Raw genomic sequence first — 20,589 nt, forward strand, 5'->3', positions numbered from 1 at the left:
ATGTGTCTCCAACACAGCGAGAAAATCCCTCAACCGGGGGCGGGCTTAAGCTGGCCCCTGAACAATGTGTACTACTTTCGTGAAAATGAACGTCACACTTAACTTCACAACATATAAATTAACTAAAATTAAAAAAAGAAAGAAAAAAGAAAGGCTAGAGGCAAATCTAATCACGAATATAATACATACCCATGTTAAAACTACAATAAAGTATAGCTTGCATCAATTATTTCTTAAAAAAAACAATGCAACTATGACCTACTACTGACTCTTAAGGATCTATAACATGATATATATATATAACATGAAAAAATAAAAACAGGAAAGAGACCAAATACCGACCAGAGACAAACTTCGAAAATAATAATGTATAGTAAGTAGTTCAGCGAAATCGAAACCATATTAAATTCCAAATCATGCTGTCAAGAAAAAACTACACAAAACTAACATAGGCTATAGAGGTTCCCGACTTGAAACAGTTGGAAAATGCGACAGGGTTAAGCATGTTTTGTGAGATCTCAACCCTCAACGTAAGCTATAGCACAATATAGGATTTTTAGCTCACCTGACCAAGTGTTGTTACTTTTTAGCCGATCCATCATCCAAGATGACCGCCAGCGAGGGCCTTAGTTTACCATAGGACCCTATGAGAAATGCATACAAATGACTTCTTTTAGAGAGCCACTGAATGGAATGAAATTTAAAAATAGCAAAACTGTTCCTTATGAGACGCTTACCAAGTGTTGGTACTTTGTCGCCGATCCAACATCCAAGATGGTCGCCAGTGGGGTGACTTGGTTCTTTGGTTCTTATAACGTGACTCTGTACTTTAAAAGATCCCGTCAGTATGATATTGTTCTATTTTATGTCATTATGGTATATTTCTATTATGAATTACAAAATGCGTTGAACCATAAACGTCTAAATCATTCTATCGCGTAGTGGAATTAACTATTTGTGGATTTTTATAAATTCTATATATAACTTTTAGACTATTTTCAATCTCGGTCTGTTTCTAAAACTTATTTTACATACTTTTGGTTTTTTGACCCTATATGCTGAAGTTGCCTATGTAAATTTTAAAATTGTTTGTATGCACATTGAACGACAAATCTATGTTACGTATAAAATTTTCTGACGTCAGACACACTAATCAATGAATGTGTTTGTACATAGATGTTTTTGTGTTCTGTTAAATTGTTCCTTTTATAATTGTTATACGATGACTGATGTACCCATATTTTGACTGTTTTATTTATTGTGTCTGTTTAGTTAACGCATCAATGTAAATATAACGGAATTTGATGAGATTGTCATCAACGTGAGAGGGTTAGCGCTATAAAACCAGGTTTAATCCACCATTTTCTACATTTAAAAATGCCTGTACCAAGTCAGGAATATGACAGTTCTTGTCCATTCATTTTTTATGCGTTTTGTTATTTGATTTTGCCATGTGACTATGGACTTTCCGAATTGATTTTTCTCTAAGTTCAGTATTTTTGTGATTTTACTTTTTGGTTTATCATAGGACCCTCAAGGAAATGCATACAAATGACTTCTTTTAGAGAACCACTGAATGGAAAGAAACCAAACATAGCATGAATGCTCCTTATGATGTGCTGCCCAAGTGTTGTTACTTTGTAGCCGATCCATCATACAAGATGGCCACTAGATGGAAAGGGGGGGGGGGGGCTTAGTTTAACATAGGAAACTATGGGAAATGCATCTCTGAATTGAATGAAACCAAACATAGCATGAATGTTTATTTCTTAATGAGGTGCTGGCCAAGTGTGGTTACTTTGAAGCCAAATTTTATCTTTTTATATATGATTTCAAAAACCAAAGAAGAGTCAGGTGAGCGGTACAGACTCTTTAGAGCCTGTAGTTTGATAGACAAACAGTACATTTATTAAGCAATACATTAACATTATTATATTAAAGTTTAATTGTGACGTCTGGTCCTCACAAGTTGTTATCACACAAGAGGGTACATGGCATAAGAAGCTATACCACATTGGTTGTCTTTGTTCCTCGACATTTTTATATATCCGTCTATTCCCCAGCTTACACTCCAACTTTAAATAAATACAAACATCATTTTATTATCCTTAGAACCATAATACGACATTAAAAATCCCCTATTGACTTGATAAATTTTGTGAAATTCAAAAAAAAATAAAATAATTTAGTATGATATTTATAGATCGCGGTATACAAACGTTAGAGTATGTAAAATGCATGCAATTGATACATAGATATAGGAAGGACACATAGTGATGACAATTATCCGATTGTAAATATGCATTCTTTCAAAAGATGAAAGGCGATATATAAGTTTCTGATAACTTCATAGTTCTTTTTTCAAATTAGTGTGTACATGTTTGTAGGAAAAACTCAAGAATCGACCTCAATGATTAAGATGAATTCATATATAAAGTCCGGAATGGACTCTCCAAAAACAATTAGCCAATCCCGTAGCGACGCTTGCTGTCGAATAGTTCCATCACAAGCAAATAGTTGGAAGATATTGACCATGCAAATAGTTCAACGCTTAAAAATGGTGAAAATAGTGTGTAAATATGAGAATATTTGTTATAAGTGCCAATGAGACAACTCTCTATCCTAGTCGCAATTTATTAAAGTAAACCATTATAGGTCAAAGTACGATGTACTAATTCTATATAGAACATGATAGCTGAGGTATAATACACATTTGTTTACCTATTTTTAACCAGCCAATAGTCTTGTCCATTCTCTACACCATATCCTACAATTAACACTGCATGGTCCGTGAAAGTGCTGTTACATTCTGGTTCATCAAACACCCCTGTAATATAAATGCAAATCGAAGTTAATAGACTGTTTTCATATTACCGACTTTTGACTCCGGTTTATATTATTTTTTGACATGTTACCTACGACATCCTGGTACTCGGTCAATTAGGAGCCACGTAAATAAGTAACATCAAACTTTAATCGGTGTAATTTGAGGGGAAATTTTACTATATTCCGAAGAGTTCGTCGTGTAAATAAAATATTAAGCAGTATAATTTCCCCAAGAATTGTATATCCATATAAAGTTTTGCCTGTCCCAAGTCAGGAGCCTGTAATCCAGTGGTTGTCGTTTGTTTATGTGTTACATATTTGTTTTTCGTTCATTTTTTTTTTACTTAAAAAAAAAAGGCCGTTAGTTTTCTCGTTTGAATTGTTTTACATTGTCTTTTCGGGGCCTTTTATAGCTGACTATGCGGTATTGGCTTTGCTCATTGTTGAAGGCCGTACGGTGACATATAGTTGTTAATGTCTGTGTCATTTTGGTCTTTCGTGGATAGGTGTCTCATTGGCAATCATACCACATCTTCTTTTTTATATTAAATACAACAGTTGTATAAAGCAATCTGTTCATATACTAAAGTTTACATGTATTGTATTACACATATGTTTGATAATCACTTTTTGTTACCTATATAATAGCAAGGAAGTGTGGCAAATTTACCAATGAGACAACGATTCACTAACGTTCAAATGTAGTTGATGTAAACAAGTATAGGCAACCAAGAGTGGCGTAGCTAGGTCTTTTTTTTAAGTGTATGCCCAAACCGCGGTGAGGGGTTCAACTTCTGATGGTCCCGAACGTGTCTATTTCAAAGCATTAACCCCGGGAATTTTAACGAATTATTGAGAAAGAAATAACTTTCCTATCATTAAAAACGTTGTTAAGTCACAATGTGAGAGATCGTTAAGGGTTTTGCAATAGCTGAATCCGGCAGTTATAAGTTCTTTACAGAATTTAAAAAAAAACATCTTTCGATAATCTTTCTTGAGCTGTAATGGTGTTTACTTTTGCCAAAGTTTCATGACAATCAACAATATCAATTAAGGTTTAAAAAAAATCATTCAACAAAAACACAGACTGTTTGTTCTGTCAATATAATACTGATTGTTTTTGCTTCATACATTTATGACAATAAAGGATCTGCCCAAACTTTGATAAGATTCGATGAAGTTTTGACAAAGAAATTGATGCGTTACAAGCCAGTTGAGTAGCTTGCATGTATGCGCAGATGCTCAAGCATCCACATCATTTTGACAGGAATAAAATTATAAAAAAAGATATGTTCGCAGCAGTTAAACTCGGAGGTATCCGTATGTAACAAGGGTTAGGATATGAGGATAACATCCAATAATATTCCGGTGAAGTATGCGTGGTCTTTTATTAAGGATAATTTAGTTCATGTAATAAAACAAGATGGATAAATCGGAGAAAAGTGTTCTCGATTTTTTTTCGTAAACAGATTACGTCGTCGGCTACGGCAAATGCAGAGGACGATGCACAGATCCTCGGACATGTTTCATCTGAAATTGAGCCTAGCGGAGCGATGGCTTCTGCAACTGACTAACAACATAACTGACAACTAAACCACTATATCCTGATATCGTTTCCTGTGACATGAAAGACGACGTGAAAAAAAACTAATCTGTAATAGAGTGTGATCATTCCTAGGCTTATAAGTAATACCAGTTTCTATCTAGGTCCACATATTAATTTTATTTTCAATAAAAGAACACAGTTCCTATGTCCCCTGTATTGCACATATTTTATGTAACCAAGGATGGGGCCGTTTTTTGAGAAATGCTAGGAAAGGGGATCACTCCAATTCCTTTATACAGAAGTGCCGCTGTGATGGGGCCGTTTATGAGATGTCAACAATAAGATTGGTGTGAAACCTTTACATCAAATAAATAAATTATGAATTGCATTTAATTTCGAAAATTTCGAGAAAACATTAAAATTTTGTTTGAAAATAATTATATGAATTGGTGGGTATTTTGAAATTAAACAAAAATCTAACCAGTGTCGGATTCTAGCGGAGTACATGTGCTTATAGGAACAATGTCTGAAAAAAAATCTGCATAAAATAGTCTAAAACAAAATTGGCCTCGCTCCGCTCGGCGAAGGCATCCACATCATTTCAACCCTGGCTACGCCACTGCAAGCTAGCCCCTCTTTGTATCCAGTAGTTAATTGCAAAACGAAATTCATTTATCTGTAAAATTCGGGAAAAGCAAACATATAATTTTATCATTATGCTCTGGATACTCTTCTGATAAAAAAAAAAAACAGTTTCTGTCCAACTATCGTATGATTTCACGACTTTGCAACTCCATTTTCGCTAGCCAAGGGTTACGATCCACTAACGCTCTCTTCGAAGAGAGCGGGAGAGGATCGTAACCCTTGGCTAGCGAAGATGTTGCAACTCAAACATGTTAAATGTCACAGACTCAAAAAAAAAAAATGCAAGACACATATGGAGTCTAAGCAGATAACCAACAATACATGTCTTTAAAGTAAAGGAAACTTAGTAGAATTCGCAGTAGATTCAGACTTTGACGGAAAATGTACAAATATATTAAACTTGATACTGTTTGGTTAAAAAAGGTAAAATTTCGTCACTTTTATTCGCTATTACAAGTCAGTATGGCGTTCATTATCACTGGACTAGTATATATTTGTTTAGGAGCCAGCTGCAGGACGCCTCCGGGTGCGAGAATTTCTCGCTACATTGAAGACCTGTTGGTGACCCTCTGCTGTTGTTTTTAATTTGGTCGGGTTGTTGTCTCTTTGACACATTTCCCATTTCCATTCTCAATTTTACTAAAAGGAGAATTGACAGGCTAATGTGCTTTTAACCAGTTGTCTTTATTTTCTTCAGATAATTTTTTTTTTTATATCAAAATTCAAGTGTACCCCTTTTTTTGGCCGATCAATGCATTTGAATGGGGACATACAGCTGACCCCCCCTTTTATCCTGGTTTGGGAACCCCCTCTTTTTAAAATGGTAGGATCCTCCCCTCAACAACGTCTCCTTTTAATGGTTGTTTTACTTATTTCGGTTTCTCCTCATCTAAAATTAATATGGGGACATTATTATTTATAAATAAGAACCTACCATTCTTGTAAAGATGAATATACTCAGACAATGACATGTTTACAAACAAGTACGTATTGTTTAAATGGTACGTTTATTTTCTCCTTATATAAAACTAGTATGGCGACATTACAATTTAAATAAGAACCTACCATTTTTGTAAAGGTGAAATTTGCGATCGGCGTCAATCGCTATTGATATTGGACCTACTGATGCTACGGCAGATTTTAAAGCTTCTTCATCCCCCTTCTTTATTATTTTTATTCCTGTAACTGTAGCTCCGACATCAGATTTTTTAAATCTGCAACTAGCATTCTAAAAAATAGAGAGACACATTCAATTGAAGTTATACGAATCAGAATGTTGAGCACATGTATTTTTCTTTAACTCTTAATAAGTTAACAGTAGGATTATATTATTGATATTGTTTAAACTATTCAGTGTCAATTAGACCTTGCTTTGTAAGCGAAAACCATCCGTCATGTTTCAACATGACATCTTTGAAATCATAAATTTGTTAGTTTCGAATACAAGACAGATGCTTATTGCAAATAATTCGGGTCATTGTCAAATACCAGAGTTAAAATCATAGATGTTACCATTTAGAACCAATTCCGAAATCATGGATCCCTGTATATGTTTAAGAAGGTTATTTGCCGGGACCACTAGCCTGTTAGTTCGTATGAAGTCCCTGTATATGTTAAAGAAGGTTATTTGCCGGGACTACTAGCCTGTTAGTTTGTATGACGCCCCTGTATACATGTATGTCTAAGAAGGTTATTTGCCAGGACCACTAGCCTGTTAGTTTGTATGAAGCCCCTGTATATGTTTAAGAAGGTTATTTGCTGGGACCACTAGCCTGTTAGTTTGTATGAAGCCCCTGAATATGTCTAAGAAGGTTATTTGCTGGGACCACTAGCCTGTTAGTTTGTATGAAGCCCCTGTACATGTTTAAGAAGGTTATTTGCTGGGACCACTAGCCTGTTAGTTTGTATGAAGCCCCTGTATATGTTTAAGAAGGTTATTTGCTTGGACCACTAGCCTGTTAGTTTGTATGAAGCCCCTGTATATGTTTAAGAAGGTTATTTGCCGGGACCACTAGCCTGCTAGTTAGTATGAAGTCCCTGTATATGTTTAAGAAGGTTATTTGCCGGGACCACTAGCCTGTTAGTTCGGATGAAGCCCCTGTACATGTTTAAGAAGGTTATTTGCTGGGACCACTAGCCTGTTAGTTTGTATGAAGCCCCTGTATATGTCTAAGAAGGTTATTTGCCGGGACCACTAGCCTGTAAGTTCGTATGAAGCCCCTGTATATTTTTAAGAAGGTTATTTGCTGGGACCACTAGCCTGTTAGTTTGTATGAAGCCCCTGTATATGTCTAAGAAGGTTATTTGCCGGGACCACTAGCCTGTTAGTTCGTATGAAGTCCCTGTATATGTTTAAGAAGGTTATTTGCTGGGACCACTAGCCTGTTAGTTCGTATGAAGTCCCTGTATATGTTTAAGAAGGTTATTTGCCGGGACCACTAGCCTGTTAGTTCGTATGAAGCCCCTGTATATGTTTAAGAAGGTTATTTGCTGGGACCACTAGCCTGTTAGTTCGTATGAAGCCCCTGTATATGTTAAAGAAGGTTATTTGCCGGGACCACTAGCCTGTTAGTTCGTATGAAGTCCCTGTATATGTTTAAGAAGGTTATTTGCCGGGACCACTAGCCTGTTAGTTCGTATGAAGTCCCTGTATATGTTTAAGAAGGTTATTTGGCGGTTATTTAGTTTGTATGAAGTTGAATACAGATATGTTTGACCTCAATCCATAAAACATATGTTTGCCTTGATTTTAACAAATATTACTGAAAGTGGCGTTAAACATGTTAAACATCGTACAATTGATAAATCACACACAAGACCCTGGAGGCTGATGAATTTTCCATTACTCATTAATAATATACATGTATTTTTCGTACACAAAATATTTTGGGCATAGAAACAAGACAAGTATAATTAATAACATGTTTCTATGTTTCTGGTGATAAACATGTGTTTGGAACGAAAGCCGATTACAAAAAAGACAACATTAAAACGGTCATGATAACGACAAAAGTAAGGTTAAAGTTGTATATTGATATGATTACCCTAGTTTCGTACGGGTAAGATGACTCTATATCTACTCCATTATTGTCTTTAACATATTGGTATGCTTACCCTAGCTTCATACGGGTAGGACGACTCTGTATCTATTCCATTATTGTCTTTAACATATTGGTATGCCCGGAATACAAACCCTCCATTACAACCTCCATTACCTTTAAGTATAAAAAAAGATATATATACACGTGTGAGCTGTGCTGCATATAAACAAGATATAAACTTATCAATAACTTACGTCAAATAGCTTTACTATCACTGAACTAGTATATATATCTGTTTAGGGGTCAGCTGAAGGACGCCTCTGGGTGCGGGAATTTCTCGCTGCATTGAAGACCTGTTGGTGACCTTCTGTTGTTGTCTGCTCTATGGTTGGGTTGTTGTCTCTTTGACACATTCCCCATTTCCATTCCAAATTTTATTACTGTAAACATTGTCCATTACCGAAAGTCTCTCGACTTTGGCATAGCTTAAAATAAGGAATGACCAGAGAAGCAACTTTATTGGTAAATAACATTTACAAAGCAAGGGTCTTATTCTTAGTGAGAAACGGTTTTCTTAAAAAAAACGACTTCTTATGTATAAGTTAAAAAAGCAGAGCAGTATTAGATATCAAAGGGACATTCAATCTCATCTATAGGGGTGAATTTGGGGTTAAAAACGAAAAAAACTGTGCGAATCGACTGTCCTTCACGAAATTTACGTGCCCTCATCATTTCTGTCATTGCACGTCGGTCCGGCAAAATAAAATTATATTTCGTAGCAGGTAAATATTAACCTTTCACTGAAACACTTTGTTATTGACATTCCCTTGAAGCTCTCAGCAATATAACAACAGTTGTGTACACCCCAAGAGCTTTTCCTTCCGGAGAATCGCATCAATTCAACACGAAAAGGTTGGTTGGTTTACTTCAGTTGACTTGAATGTGACACCCCCATTCATATATTAATGCATTTTCAGACCACTCATATATGAGGGTGGTTTTGAGCACGGACACACCAGAAATCAGGTGCAGATTCAGGATTTAATGTTAGGGAGGTGGGAGGGGGGAGGTACAAACAATTCTTCGGAGCATATTGCAAGTATTATGGTCTGCTCAGCAAAAAGTATACCCTGAAGGAGAGAGGAATTACGTCTGTTTGGGTACGAAGTGCGGCTGAGAAAGTATCCCCCCTTTTCTCCATTCATATTAAAACTATATATCTTATGAACCAAAGTATATTTCGTGGGTAGTTTCTAGTAAGTTGAAAATTAACTAACAAGGCCATGACAAAAAATAGAAAATTAAGGACAAATAACAGTATACAAAACACAAAACAAACAGAGCCACACGAACCCAATCAAATACCGGGTATGATATCAGGTGCTCCGGAAGGGTATGCAGATCATGTCGGGAGCGATTGAAGTTATTACACTAATAGAGGTCGATCATTTAAAGACATATCAACCGTATCATATACGTTGACGTATTCGCATCTGTAGATTTACCAATAAACAATATGTGATCCCGAGCTTTAATTGTATAGACTTTCAATAATGCAGATGGGCAACTGATTAATTTAAAATGATAGTATCTAATTGTGTAGCTGACTTAATTGTAGGAAAAGAGGGGCGAAAGATACCACTGGGACAGAGGGAAAACATATAATAGTCTAAGCTCGGGATCACATAATATTTTTTGGCATATCTGCAAATGCGTATACGTCAACGTATATGATACGGTTGATACGTTTTTAAATGACCGATTTATCAGTTAAAAATACATAGTCTTATATATCCATCCTTATACTTGAATGCTCGTATTTTATCATTGTTTTCAAATAAAGGAAACTTTGTGAGGTGTAAAGGGGTATTTAAGTCGATTATTCGATTATATCGAGCTTTACCAATATGAAAGTCACTGCTCCCAATACGTTCGTTCGTCATTATTCGTCGGTTCGTGATCTCACCGGTTACCTCTGTCTTTCTCCTGTTGTCGTATAAAGCGACCCTTAAATCGAGCCATCATGGCCGCTATAGCTTCAAGTTTTTTTTTTATGAAAAATAAGAGAGACTTTCTTTTTATTTTTTTATGATTTCCTTATGGCCTGTCCTGCCTTTTTATTTCAGTCTCCCCTACAAATCAAACTGTCGTTCCCTACTCTAGATGCTGGCCAGAATTATTTTTTTTACCAAAATCAGAATCAAAAAATTTCCCCCACCCTTTCCCACTCCCACCAGAAAATGCTCCGTGACTGACGACAACATACAAAAAAAAAGAATAAAACAGACAGTACGCGTATCAATCAATAAAAAAAGTACTTATAATCGAAGCAAGATAATAATGAACACTAAGGCATCCTAATTTGAAATTAATTCGTGTTATACGGCAAAGAAGATGATACGTTCGTGATTCGTAATCTCACCGATCACCTCTAATATAACGTAATGAATTAGCGTTAGTACATATATTAATTATGGTTGTCTCCCTTTTGCCAAGGAAATACAACTAAAAACAGAAAAAAAACCAGTGCACGATCGATGTGTTTCTTAAATAATACAAATACATATAACATATGACAGGACATTAGGAAAGAATGCATGCTGTACATTTAGTTGTTTGCCTAAAGGATAGTTGCAAATGATGTATGCTCATTCAGGGTGAATAAAATTGAGAATGTAAATGGGGAATGTGTCAAAGAGACAACAACCCGACCATAGAACAGGCAACAGAAGTCATGTTTAATTATATATAAGTGGTAAGTCCTGGAAAGTGGATCGTCCGAGATGAAAGAAAACGAGAATATGATAAATTAGGTTATTGTAACTATATATTAACGGTTGATATATTTCTTAAGTGTTAAAGCTTATCCTGTTACTTGTTTCCTCAAAATATCGATACAAAATAACACTACAGATCTGAACATATGTATACCGCAAATGAAAAAAATAAAATAAAAATACTTGTCTTGACTTCGTTTACTTTACTCCGTGTATGCGATTTTTACAGAATAGCGGACCGGTGGTAAAAACAAATATGCCTGATATTTACCATACTTAAATGTACAATCTACAAGGTTCTGCTCTGATAAAGAAACCAATTGTCCTGTTTTCCTGAAATGTTGACCCTCCAAGGCACCAGTTGATGAAAATGACCAGCATGATCCACATTGTCCCTGAATAAAGGAACGATTCATACAATGTACAGATTTTATTTAATGTATACAGTATTACCTGCATCATGAGATTTGGACCATAACATGCGTCTCCATCACCTCTTTTGTATGATGTCGATACACACAACATATGCCCTTTACACAACGCTCTCGGCCTTATTACCATATTTCTCCACTCGATATAGCTTATATGTCCGTTTGCATTGCCAATGTTAACAATGTAAATTGCTTTCGATATACAATTTGTTTATATGTCACTGTCATACAATTGATAGGTGAAACTAGCTATACAATCAGGTTTTATCCACCCTTCCTCCTTTAGGAAATGCCTTCAGGACTATGACTTTTCGCAATACATTTGTTTGATGTGAAAAGAATTTCAGATACTAATTTGCTTTGGAGTTTGATATTTTTGTAGTTCAACTTTTTATACATCAGTGACGCATTTTTGACTGAAAACAACTCGAAAAAACAAGAGAATCAAACTAATATAATTATCTAAAAATATCAAACAGGATGAAACGGTAATTTCATGAAGCATGTATGATTTTTGGGCTTATACGACACAAATGATAATTACCTCAAATAGTTCATATTGATCCCGAATAATTTTTTTTGTATACTAATTCAGTTTTTGTGGGTAATTTTAATTCACTTGTTAATACAGGTGTCATAACATAGATGTTGTCTTATTAATCCTGTTTATGTCTTAATGTCGTATTTGGTCTATATCAACTGTATTGACCTTCAGTTTTGTCTCGCGCAAATACAACTAACATCGACCCAATCATCTTTACTTAAACACACTATAGCATTGATATAGAAATACCCAATACATAACACACGTATAAGCATAAAAGGACACCAATTGTTAAACATTAGTGCATTAAACAATTAAATCAACACTAGAGCATGCTAAGAAAATGCAAGTCAGGATTATGACAGTTGTTATTGATGTGTTTGAGCTTTTAATTTTGCCATTTGATTAAGGACTTTCCGTTTTGATTTTTCCTCGGAGTTCAGTATTTTTTGTGATTTTAGTTTTTTTTTTATCCTCACCAAATACCAAACACTTAAACAAGTGTGATATAGAAAACATATACCGACCTGATCTTTTACAGGAGTAACATAGCCTTTTTGCCGCCAGTCAACTTCATCGGAGACTTGGACATTATTTGGCGGGAGATAAAGCGAGCCATCTTTTATGACATCGTGTGACGTTTTGTATCCTTTCATTTTCCGAGTTACTTCTATCTCTGACTGAAATTGAAACATACAGTTTGACCTAAAGCCACGGTTTAAGGAGAAGATCTGACTTAAATAGACTCTCGGGTTTTCACCAATACTCAATGAATACTAGTTTATAAAGTTGTGCAGTTTCACCTTTTTTTTATTCATTTTTAAATTAAGTTGATGGTGTTGTTTGTATTTCATTAGGTAAAACAATCGGTTTTGTTCTAAATTTTCATAAGTCATTCAACTGAGAGGTTTGGCTAGATATACAACTCGGTTGAATCTAATACGTTCCACAAAAGGAAAAACGTGTACCAAGTTGAAAATTCTTTTTCGAGAGATAGTTATTTTCCTTTCGTTTGATGTTTTTGAGCTGTATATTTTGCTGTTTCAGAAGGTCTTTTCCGTTTTTGAATTTTAATTGAGTTTGGTAAATGTTTAAATAAACTAATAATCACAACAAATTTTTCTCGTATTGTTTTTCTTCTAAATGACGGTATTCCAAATGAAACGTTACATTTTATACCGCTAGTCGAGTGCGTGTTTAGTTAAAAATACATTTTCGATGTCAGCTTAACTTGGCCTTTTTGTTGCTTTTATAATAAACTAGTTCACGTTGATATTATAATTTATCGGCATGAAAGAGGGACGAAAGATACCAAACGGACAGTCAAACTCATAAATCTAAAACAAACTGACAACGGCATGGCTAAAAATGAAAAAGACATACAAAAAACAGCATACATGACACAACATAGAAAACTAAAGAATAAACAACACGAACCTCAAAAAAACTAGGGGTTATCTGTGGTGCTCCAGGAGGGTAAGCAGATCCTGCTCCACATGTGGCACCCGTCGTGTTGCTTATGTGATAACAAATCCGGTAAATAGACTAATTCGGTAGGTCAGAATTTCATGAAAGGGAAGGGGATTGTAGTTACGACGTAAGGAACATATCCGATATTGTTTGTGAAACGGTTAATAACGGTCAACCAACTCGTGATGGCGTCCGTAACATTTACGAAGGGATGATCTCAACTTCACCATTTGGATTTCTTGGTTTAATAGCTGTCTTGTGAACAGCAATCCTCTATCAAGAAAATCATGATAGGAAATGCAAGCACGGGAATATCGTATCAATTAGGAGATATATATCCCGTATGCAGGTGCTGCTGGAATGTTGCTACTTAGAAATGGAAAGTTCACAATTGAAAAGCTGAAATCATCTTTTTTGTCGTAAAGTTTTGTTTTCAACCGACCCTTATTGTCAATGACTAGCAAATCCGGTAAATAGTCTAATTCGGTAGGTCACATTCATGAAAATTAAGGGGATTGTAGTTACGACGTAAGGAACATATCCGATATCATTTGTGAAACGGTTATTCCAAAACGGTCAACCAACTCGTGATGGAGTCCGTAAAATTTACGATGGGATGATTTCAACTTCACTATTTGGAACTCTTGGTTTAATAGGTTCCTTGTGAGCAGCAACCCTCTATAAAAAAAAAATAAAAAAATCATGATATGAAATGCAAGCACGGGAATATCGTATCGATTGGGAGATATATACCCCGTATGCAGGTGCTACTTAAAAATGGAAAGTACACAATTGGAAAGCTGAAATCATCTCTTTTGTCGTAAAGTTTTGTTTTCAACCGACACTCATTGTCAATCTCTAGATGTAAGTCAAGATATTAGACCGACTTAACTGTATCTGTGGTATCCTTTATCTCTAGCTCGATGGGATAGATGCGTTCCACATAGTCATTAAATTTTGAATTATTTAGTGAAAGAACATCATCTATATAGCGGAAAGTAGAGTTAAAGGATATCGCTAACTTCTTATCTTTCTTCCTAAGAAGTTCCTGCACGAAGTCAGCCTCATAAGAATAAAGAAACAAGTCGGCAAGTAGAGGGGCACAGTTTGTTCCCATTGGAATGCCACCAGTCTGTTGAAAACACGTCCTCCGAACGTAACAAATATGTTGTCAATCAGTAAATCAAGCATCTTTATGATATTAGTTTCAGAGAATTTTTTGTTTGAATCTGAGTGGTCCTTCACAAAGTAGGATTTATCCCTCCCTAAGACAAGATACTTGTTTCTACGTTGGCCATTCTTTTTTATAAAGCAAAGCAATACCAACTCTTTCAATTTGTCTCTTAGTTTGGAATGTGGAATACTAGCGTAAAGAGTAGAAAAGTCAAATGTTTTAATACTGTTACAAGATGAAAGAGAGTTAGATTGTTTTTTAGTATCCACATCTGATTCATGCCCCCTCTAGAATAGGCAGTTTCACAATAACTTTGAAGCCATGAACAGTTGCATTTTATTTTGCATATGTGGTAGATGTGTTTTGTTTTGTTGTAATGTTTGTATTTTTGTCGTAATGTGTGTTTTTTTGTCTAAAAAAAGGAGGGGCGAAAGATTCCAGAGGGATGATCAAACTCATAAATCAAAAATAAACTGACAGCGTCATAGCTAAAAAATAAAAAGACAAACATAAAAATAATAGTACAAAAGACACAACATAGAAAACTATTAGCAACACGATCCCCACCAAAATACTAGGGGTGATCTCATTTGCGCCAGAAGGGTAAGCATATCCTGCTTCACATGTAGTACCCGTCGTGTTTCTCATGTTTTTACAAACCTGGCAACTAGTCCAATTTGGTTGGCCACATTCGTGTGTTGGTTTGCATGTCAATTTGCTTGACTGTAATGCATTATATTGATATCGACGTTAAAAAGGTCACTAGAGCTTGTGCTACTTTGTTTTCAATGTAGCATTGTATCGTCAGTACACAAAACTTTAATTTGATTTGATTTGAACAAAGCTTTTATCTTATATTAAAGTGACCGCATAAAAATCACCTACCATGTCAGCAAAATGATTAATTCCAAGCCAGTAAGTATGTTCTCCACGATCTGCAGCCATATTGTGATGCTCAATAAAACGGACATTGTCTTCCCAGGTCACTCGTCTAATTACATAAAACATTTAAGTACATATTAGTTTTCACTTAGTATTAATTAATTGGGATGAATAAATTATAAATTACGAACTACATATACAATATAAACAATTCTTGACATCACATTAAGATGTAAACACTTATCGCACATATTTTGGTAACCTTTGATTGTATTTTTTGTTTTTGTTCACAGTAATTGGTATTGTGTATTGCCTCATTTAAACAAATGATACGGTTAATTTCTGCGTTGTCATTTTTATATGTTATTAAGTGTAAGGATATGGACAATGGTTTATGTAATCTTTCTTATGTAAAACTTATCACATGCCCCAATATATCATACTATTTTGAAGTACTAAAAGCTTACCTTTGTATTTCTTCATTATTATCTGCGTATATTTTATTATATGATTTCTTGTACAGTTCCCATTCATTGTCTAGACGAAGAGATGTGAACTTCAGAGAAAAAGAAACTATATTGCCAAACAACAAAGTACAGAGTATTACGTGTATCTGAAATATTAAATGTCAAATTGGTTAGACAAAAACATAAAGATCGGTCTGTCTTTTTACAATTTCTTCAAAAAATAAAATCACAAAAATACTGAACTCCGAGGAAAATTCAAAACGGAATATCCCTAATCAAATGACAAAATAAAATGATAAAACAAATGAAACAAATAGACAACCACAGTCATATTCCTAACTTTGTACAGTTATTTTGAAGTAATACATTCAAATGTATGTAAATATGTAATTTAACATAAGGTCGACTTTACAATGTTTGCTATGCTCTGTAAACATGTTTCCTTATATATGTAATTAGTTTAATGTATTTTCTGTGTATTTTCTTACACATTCATTAGCATAAAATCACGTGTAAACACAATGTTGTAATTCATTTTATTTAACTGAAACGTAAATCAAAATAAAAATCACTGATTTGTTTCATAAACAAATATTTAGATAACGTTTAATATTGGCAGTTTTTAACAACTTCTCGTATTTAAGTTAACTTTGAAATTTAATAATGTGTTTTGTCCTTTTGTTTAGCCTATGTAATCAATGCAGTCTTATAGAAATAAAGTAACCAGTAAGATACAGGTGTAAGCAAAATAAAGCGTTCAACCTAACAAAAGGCGTCATTGAAGCGTTGAGACTTACGTCGCCAAATTGCACAATGTAGTTTTTTTATTATATTTAATACGTACTTGCATTTTGTCTGATATTCAGCAGTTTCAATAAAATAAATCCAGCATTCAAATAAATTAAAACAGGAAGAACAAATTATATTGAGTGTTACTTCGACTTCCTAGTTATAAATGAATTTTAAATACCTGAACTTAAAACAGAACAATACTTCCTTATTTAACAGGTTGAATAATTCATGACATCTAAAACCCTTGTATAGGTTATTACGCGATGGAAATATAAAGTTAATTGATGTGTAATTACAGAGACTATTGTGTCCGACCGATACATTGATTGATTTGTTGACATTTAATGAACGTTCCCATACAAATGTTTATGCATTTTTAGATTGAGCTAACTATTTCTGGCCTTTGTTAGTCTTGTATTATTTTAACTTTTAGTTTCTTGTGCACAATTTGGAGTTTAGTATGGCGTTCATTATCACTGAACTAGTATATATTTGTTTAGGGGCCAGCTGAAGGACGCCTCCGAGTGCGGAAATTTCTCGTTGCATTGAAGACCTGTTGGTGACCTTCTGCTGTTGTCTGCTCTATGGTCGGGTTGTTGTCTCTTTGGTAATTCCCCATTTCTATTCTCACATTTATACATATTTGTATTGCATGTTTTGGTCGACATGAGGGATGGAAAATTAAATGGTAACGGAGGACTTAATTTGGTCAAACAAATCGAGCTATCGGTAATAATGATTTAAATTAAATAATTTAAAAGAGTGGCGAAAGATACCAGAATCAAGCTCATAGATCGAAAAGAAACTGGTATCGCCATGACTAGATGAGACAAACAACAGTACACAAGTCACAATATATAACACTGAAGACTGCGTAACACGAACCCCACCAAAAACTGGGGTGGTCTCAGGTGCTCCGGAAGGAAAGCCAGAGCCTGCTCCACATGAGGCATTTATCGTGTTGCTCATGTTATTAGAAACCCGGTAAATAGTCTAATTCAGTCGGTCACATTCGTGAAAATAGAACGCGATTGACGACATAAGGAACATAACCGATATAATCAGTGAAACAGATATTTCAAATTTACTGCACAACATAAGAGAAATATAAAAATCATTTAAAAAGGGTTAAACTCAATAGATCGACATACATCACAAAAACTACTGAATAAAGACAACAGTAGTATACCGCTGTTCGAACGTCAAAATCGATCGAGAGAAAACGAATCCAGATAACAAGCTAAAACTGTAAGAGGAAAAGAACGAAACAACAGAAACACTAAATTTCAACAAAAAAAAAAAAAAAACGACAATGTAACACTGACTTGGTACATGACATTTTAAGAAATATGGTGGGTTTAACCTGTTTTTTGTACATGTATGTATTTTGTGCCATTAGTTCATACCTCTCATCGATGTTTTCATATGCTTTTGGATGGTATGGCATAAAACCAAATCAAACTGGGTGCTCGATTTGTTTTACTTTATTGCTAATACTATAAATATGAAATTAGGCCTATTATGTATTTGTTAAATGTGTACAGTTATAAGTTATTACACAAAGATGCGTATATTGGTAATATACCCTCGTCTTTTGATAAAGCACTGAAGTCAAAACAAAATACAGATCGCTTATTATTATTGTACTTTCTACAAATACTCAAATTGACACAGTAAGATGTATGATAAAATGGGATTTGACAAAAGGTCGTCTTTCAAATGTTTGTAAAAGTCTTTTTGTTTATTTTATTTACCCCAAATATGAATGTATAAAGGAGGTATTATTCTTCTTGTATGGAACTTTGGAACTGTGTAATAGTGTAAATATTTAATGTGTTCTCTTGCTTTGTCTTAACGTTCTGTCGTTTCTTCTTTATGCTATGTGCAAATGTCTGTGTTTCATGACACGGCATCTTTGTGTTATGTCAAATTAGTTATTTGTTTGGTCAAACAGTTGTATGATATGTCGTTGCTAAAGTTTGTTGTGTACAATAGGCATTACATCATGCTTTAATTACTATATATTCTGTGAATACTTCAAAACTTTATGATCAACCACCTTTTCATTCTTTCATATTTTAGCTATGTTGTGTCTATTCTTCTTTTACTAAAGTCAATTGAAAATTGCGTGCTGTCTCAAATGTGATTGATATGCCGAATGTTGTAAAGGGTTTGTTTTGATACACATTTGTTCTATGTAAATCTCATGATATTATAGTCTTGTGGCGTTATGTTGTGTTTATACAAATGTATCTCCAGTGCAAAACACAATACATCATGGTATAATTCATATGCGTTTTGGCGAACAATTTATACTCTCTGTGAGCATTCATTACGACATGTGCAAATGCCTTTTACATCATTAGTATGTGCAAACTTATACGTTTTGTGCAAACCTCGTTTATCTTATGTGCAAACATCGTTCTCCCTAAGTGCAAACATCGTTTACCCTATGTGCAAACATAGTTTGCATAATAAACACCTATTGCGTTATGTGCAAATACATATTAAGTAATGTAGAACAACTACATCATTATGTGCCAACACTATTACGTTATGTGCAAATACCGCTTATATTATGTGAAAAAACCTATTACGCTATGTGCAAATGCCTATTACATTATGTCCAAACATCTATTACGTTATGTGCAAACACCTATTACGTTATGTCCAAACACCAATTACGTTATGTTCAAACACCTATTACGTTCTGGTAAATGCTTTTTTGACACAGATTAAAACAAAACGCATCAGTGATATACACTTTGAAAATTAAGAAAATTATAAGTTTAAGCTTTCTAAAAAGCTCTGAACTACTTCGCTGTATTCTTGTTCAATGTAATATGTGTGCATCGGGTTGTATTTTTATATATTGATTGATATAACAATGTTATATAAATGTTTTTTTTTCAATCAATAATACATGTATCAATGCTGGATTGTTCTGGCGAGTAAATGTCGCTCATTTGTCAGTTGTTTATTGTTGTGTTTTCATTTGATTTCGCCATGTGATTAGGGACTTTCCAATTTGATTTTCCTCTGAGTTCAGTATTGTTCTGATTTTACTTTTTTTGTCCTTTTCCTTATACCCTTGTGGGTTTGCAATAAAATCATAATACTCTTGACAACTATACATAGCATTTTTGCAAACTGCTTCAGGGTTAGGGTTTTTGAATAAAGAGTCTCGTGAGGTTAGGTAGTAATGGATTGAATGCACGAGTTTTTTTTTAAAATTTCATATGAAGATCTATCCAATTTGTTCAGATTATTTTAATCGTTTCCATTTGGTTTGCAAATGAATGTTTTTCATTTTATAATTCAACAGTGTTTTCTTATTAACATATTTTATGATGACGTTGTCAGTTTGTTTTAGATTTATGAGTTTGACTGTCCCTTTGGTATCTTTCGTCCCTCTTTTATGATACATTGAGTTTAAGGGTTAGGGTTAAACTTGTGTATCGTTTCGTTTAAAGGCTAAAATTTGTTAATGCTATTCAAAAGAATGATTTAGTTAGTTATAAAAAAAAGTTTAATCAACCATTTTCTACATAGGAAAATGCCTGTACAAAGTCTTGACTGTTGTTATCCATTCTTTTAATGTGTTTGAACTTTTGATTTTGCCATTTGATCATTTTGTTTACTAGGGACTTTCCGATTTGATTTTTCCTCGGAGTTCAGTATTTCGTGATTGTACTTTTTCAATACTATATTATCACTTCTTCATATAAAAGGTCAGAAATGTCAATAAGGCCCTTGTAAAAAACCCAAAACACTTCTGTTTAAGTACAGTGTTGCAATTTTGTTTACTGTGTAGTCAAATTGGTAATTTAATAAGGAACCTACCTCTCTCGTAATGTTGACATTTTCTGTCAGCATCAATCGCTATTGATATCGGACCTACTGTTGCAACGACAGATTTCAAAGTCTGTTCATCACCTTGTGGGATTTTGGTATAACCTGTGTTTGTAGTTCCGACATCGGACTCTTGAAATGT

The 20,589-nt window shown here is 34.4% G+C and overlaps 1 protein-coding gene across 2 annotated transcripts; it reads right to left on the bottom strand.

Annotated features, from left to right (window-relative positions):
- Positions 1–1,885: 1,885 nt before the first annotated feature.
- Positions 1,886–20,576, bottom strand: LOC143052790 (digestive cysteine proteinase 1-like). 2 transcript variants are annotated; one of them, XM_076225891.1, is made up of 9 exons: positions 20,439–20,576; positions 15,804–15,949; positions 15,340–15,445; positions 12,338–12,490; positions 11,107–11,230; positions 8,132–8,232; positions 6,083–6,245; positions 2,722–2,827; positions 1,886–2,075 (listed from the first exon to the last, which is right to left on the bottom strand). In XM_076225891.1, exons 1-9 carry the CDS (start codon positions 20,469–20,471, stop codon positions 1,976–1,978), a joined length of 1,032 nt encoding a protein of 343 aa, XP_076082006.1. In that variant the 5' UTR covers positions 20,472–20,576; the 3' UTR covers positions 1,886–1,975. The 2 variants fall into 2 exon arrangements, with proteins under 2 accessions (XP_076082006.1, XP_076082007.1); XM_076225892.1 differs by lacking the exon at positions 20,439–20,576 and adding an exon at positions 16,648–16,796.
- Between the last annotated feature and the right edge of the window lie 13 nt (positions 20,577–20,589).

This window comes from Mytilus galloprovincialis, chromosome 11, assembly GCF_965363235.1.
Source record: "Mytilus galloprovincialis chromosome 11, xbMytGall1.hap1.1, whole genome shotgun sequence".
In the NCBI taxonomy this organism is placed as follows: domain Eukaryota; kingdom Metazoa; phylum Mollusca; class Bivalvia; order Mytilida; family Mytilidae; genus Mytilus; species Mytilus galloprovincialis.